General features: G+C 49.9%; 2 protein-coding genes across 4 annotated transcripts in view; both read right to left on the bottom strand.

The window, feature by feature from the left end:
• Positions 1-746, bottom strand: part of kiaa0319 (KIAA0319 ortholog) — a 10,460-nt gene extending 9,714 nt beyond the window's left edge. For all 3 annotated transcript variants that reach the window (XM_008430620.2, XM_017309519.1, XM_008430619.2), the window contains exons 1-2: positions 655-746; positions 473-530 (exon numbers count right to left, since the gene is read on the bottom strand). In XM_008430620.2, the coding sequence (XP_008428842.2) occupies positions 473-530; positions 655-659 (63 nt within the window). In that variant the 5' untranslated portion in view covers positions 660-746. The remainder of the gene's footprint in view (positions 1-472; positions 531-654) is intronic.
• A 1,222-nt stretch (positions 747-1,968) lies between these two features.
• dennd4b (DENN/MADD domain containing 4B) overlaps positions 1,969-3,229 on the bottom strand; it is a 24,282-nt gene continuing 23,021 nt past the window's right edge. The window contains 4 exon segments of the mRNA XM_008430618.2: positions 1,969-2,608; positions 2,704-2,762; positions 2,838-3,003; positions 3,078-3,174. Coding sequence (XP_008428840.1) covers positions 2,463-2,608; positions 2,704-2,762; positions 2,838-3,003; positions 3,078-3,174 — 468 coding nt within the window. The 3' untranslated portion in view covers positions 1,969-2,462.

Consider the following 3,229-nt stretch of genomic DNA (forward strand, 5'->3'; position numbering starts at 1 on the left):
GATGTAATGGTAAAAGCGTCTCCTTTCAGCGCTGAAAGTGAATAAAATAAGTAAAGTCTGAATGCTTTTCTTGGCTGATTTTATGCTCCGTGTGTCAATACAAATTATGATTCATTGATCGGGATTTCCATTCCCAACAACCGGAACTAGAGACACACACACGTTATGCTTCGAGCCGTAACGGAAGTTGTGTGACGTCATGTGAAAAGATCATTGACTAAAGTTCCACATTTTCTTCTTTGATAAACCGAACTGAAGGTTTTGTAAAGAAATAAAATCCACATTTATTGTTTTAGAAGACAGAAAGTTACGAAGTTGATCCCATAAGTTTAATACTTCTTTGTATTCAAAAACCAAATGTTTAGTTGTACAAAAACCACAATTCTCAACTTTAAAATTAAACGTCTCTATTAAGAACTCATTGGAAGGATATGTGTTGTTTATTATTTTAATATAAATATAGATTTTCTACCGCATAGTTTGGCTCCGTTGTTCCACAGCGGGACATTATGGGGCGGAAGTTGTTGTTCCTGTAACAGGAGAGTTTAGATCATTCAAAATCACATTTCAACCTCCAACCTTTGGAAATACGACAGAACAACAAACCAAATGAGAAAAATAACCCGACATTCAGCAGGAGCAGCGTCACTTTACCTCATCCGGCCGGAAATGCAGTTTCAGCACCACGGAGCTGGAGAGCGCCACCTTTAGCCCCGCCCAGCTGCAGCACAGCGGCAGGAGCTGGAATAAAAATCAAGCATTCATTACCTTAAACTGCACGAAACAATCAGCAACGACAAATAAAGCATCAATATCGATCAGTCTTTGGTTCGGCAAATATTAAGAGCAACAAAACCAACATCTGAACAGATTTATTCCACAGATAAAACGGGATCTTATCTCTCATATGTGAAATAGTAACAAAAGCCGAATTATCAAATACAAATCAGATCTTTTAGTTAAAATCTGATTTAATATCTTCAGTCACTAAACAGTCGTAGTGAGGATTCTGGAGCGGAACCAACAATCCGACATTTCCAACCATCATGAAAAGACCCGACCTGCCTCGTGCTGCTGCCGCAGATCCGCAGCGCGTGACGGGCTGCGGACCCACCTGGAGGAGGAGGAGGAGGACTCTCCTCCCGGTTCTCCTCCCGGTTCTCCTCCCGGTTCTCCGTGACCCAGCTCGCTGGTTGTCCAGAACCAGAACCACTCAGCGCATCCCGGAGGAGCGAAAAGCAGCGAGTCATCCCGAGGCAGAATCACCTGTCCCACTTCCGGTCCGTTCCTACAAAATAAAACATCCCAATAATCCTCGTGGGGATGTGGAACCGGAACCGGAACCACAACCATCACATGAGGATGGGTGAACAGAAACAACATCAGGGTTTGTTTGTTTTTTACGTCTTTTATTGACGATTTTGTTAAAAAAGCAACATTGCCATGGTAACCACAGTCAGATATAAATTAGACAAACAGCAAATTTAAATAAACATCTCCGGGTCAGAACCGCCAGGAAGGACCCAGTCCTGAGTTCTGCCTTCAGCACATCAGCCGGAGTGAATGAATGGAGACAGGAGGAAGAACTCTGAAGGTCAGAACCAACCAGAACCAAACAGAACCAGAACCAAACAGAACCAACCAAGTCAACTTAAAATGTCTCTGTCACTGAGGCTCCGCCCACTGAGCATGCTCGGTCTGAGGCTCCGCCCACTGAGCATGCTCGGTCTGAGGCTCCGCCCACTGAGCATGCTCGGTCTGAGGCTCCGCCCACTGAGCATGCTCGGTTGGAGTTCTGCGTTTGTGGCTGAATTTGTGGCTCCGATGTCAAAATTTGGTTCTTCAATCCAGAAACTTGATTGTTTTCCAGAGGAGGATCGACAGAAATTCAGCAGCTTGTCTGGATTCTGGTTACGTTCTGTTCTGGTTCTGGTCGGGTTCTGGCTGGTATTAAACCAATCAAAACTCTGATATTTTACATTTTCTTTAATTTCACTTCTGAATCGTTCTGCCTCTCGTCCCAGATGGTTCTGATCCATCCAGACCCATCCGGGCCTGAACGGGACTTTGGAGCGAATCCCAACTGGTTGGGAAGCAGAAGCCTGGATGCATCACTGAGTTTCTGATCAATAGAACCGGTTCTGAGGAGTTAAAACGGGTCAGATCCGTTTTTCACAGTTTCAACAATAAATGTCTCTTCCACAACGTTCCAGTTCAGGAAGCGGATTCCCAGGGGAATCTCCGGTTCGGATCTGGGTTCCCGCTGATGCGCCTTCCTCTGACTACAGAGCAGATCTGCAGCCGGGTCCGATCCGGTCACGCCGGTCCGGTCTGATCCGGTTGCTTCAGGATCCAGAGGCTGGTAGGAAGTAGGATGCTGTGCCATCCACCAGGGGGCAGCAGAGGGGCGAAGCGGGTGTTGGTTGGGTGGTCCGGTCCGGTCCGGTCCGGTCCGGAACCCCTCAGCACTCCAGCGGCGGGTGGAAGCTCCGTCTGCAGTCGACGGCTTTGGTGCTGGGAGGCTGGGCCCGCTTCCTGCGGAGCTCGTCCCGGCCCAGGGAGCTGCTGAGGCGCAGGAACGCCGTCTTGTACTTCTTATCGAATGCAGCTGCAGACAGAGACAGGAGAGGATTTCACAGCAGAACCTCCAGAACCCTCCTGGTTCTGATCGGAAACCCGACCCGAATACACCAGGAGTCTTACCGACGTGGTCTTTTCCCATCGCTGCCAGCGTCAGGAACAGCATTTCTCGGTAGAGACTCCTGTCAGTCCGGAAACACAAACATCTGAGTTCAAGCATGAATCATCAGAACCGGTGGACTGGTCCGAATTCCCACCTCTGGGTCTGAGGCGACCCGGGCTGCTTCTCCAGGGTGTCCAGGAAGAGCGTGATGGCCTTGTGCACCTCGTTCATGCCCACCCAGCGCAGAACCTCCTCCAGGAAGGACAGGGTGAACGGGTGGTTGTGCCGCCTCCAGCTGTAGCTCCTCATCGGGGCGCCACCTGGTGGAGGAACACGTTAACGCACGGTGGGGACGCTGTGTCCTGTGATGGACTTGTCCGCCAATCGTCCTTACTGTGGATCCTCCAGAGGACGTAGAGCGGCGGCCACTGGTCGGTGTCGGGGCTCAGCGTGTCCCAGAGGAGCCGGACCCTCACAGCAGAGTTCTCCGACTGGAACAACCAAAACAGGCTGTTAACGCCCCCTGGTGGAGACGCCCCCTGGTGG

The sequence above is a fragment of the Poecilia reticulata genome, linkage group LG16, assembly GCF_000633615.1.
Source record: "Poecilia reticulata strain Guanapo linkage group LG16, Guppy_female_1.0+MT, whole genome shotgun sequence".
NCBI classification, from domain to species: domain Eukaryota; kingdom Metazoa; phylum Chordata; class Actinopteri; order Cyprinodontiformes; family Poeciliidae; genus Poecilia; species Poecilia reticulata.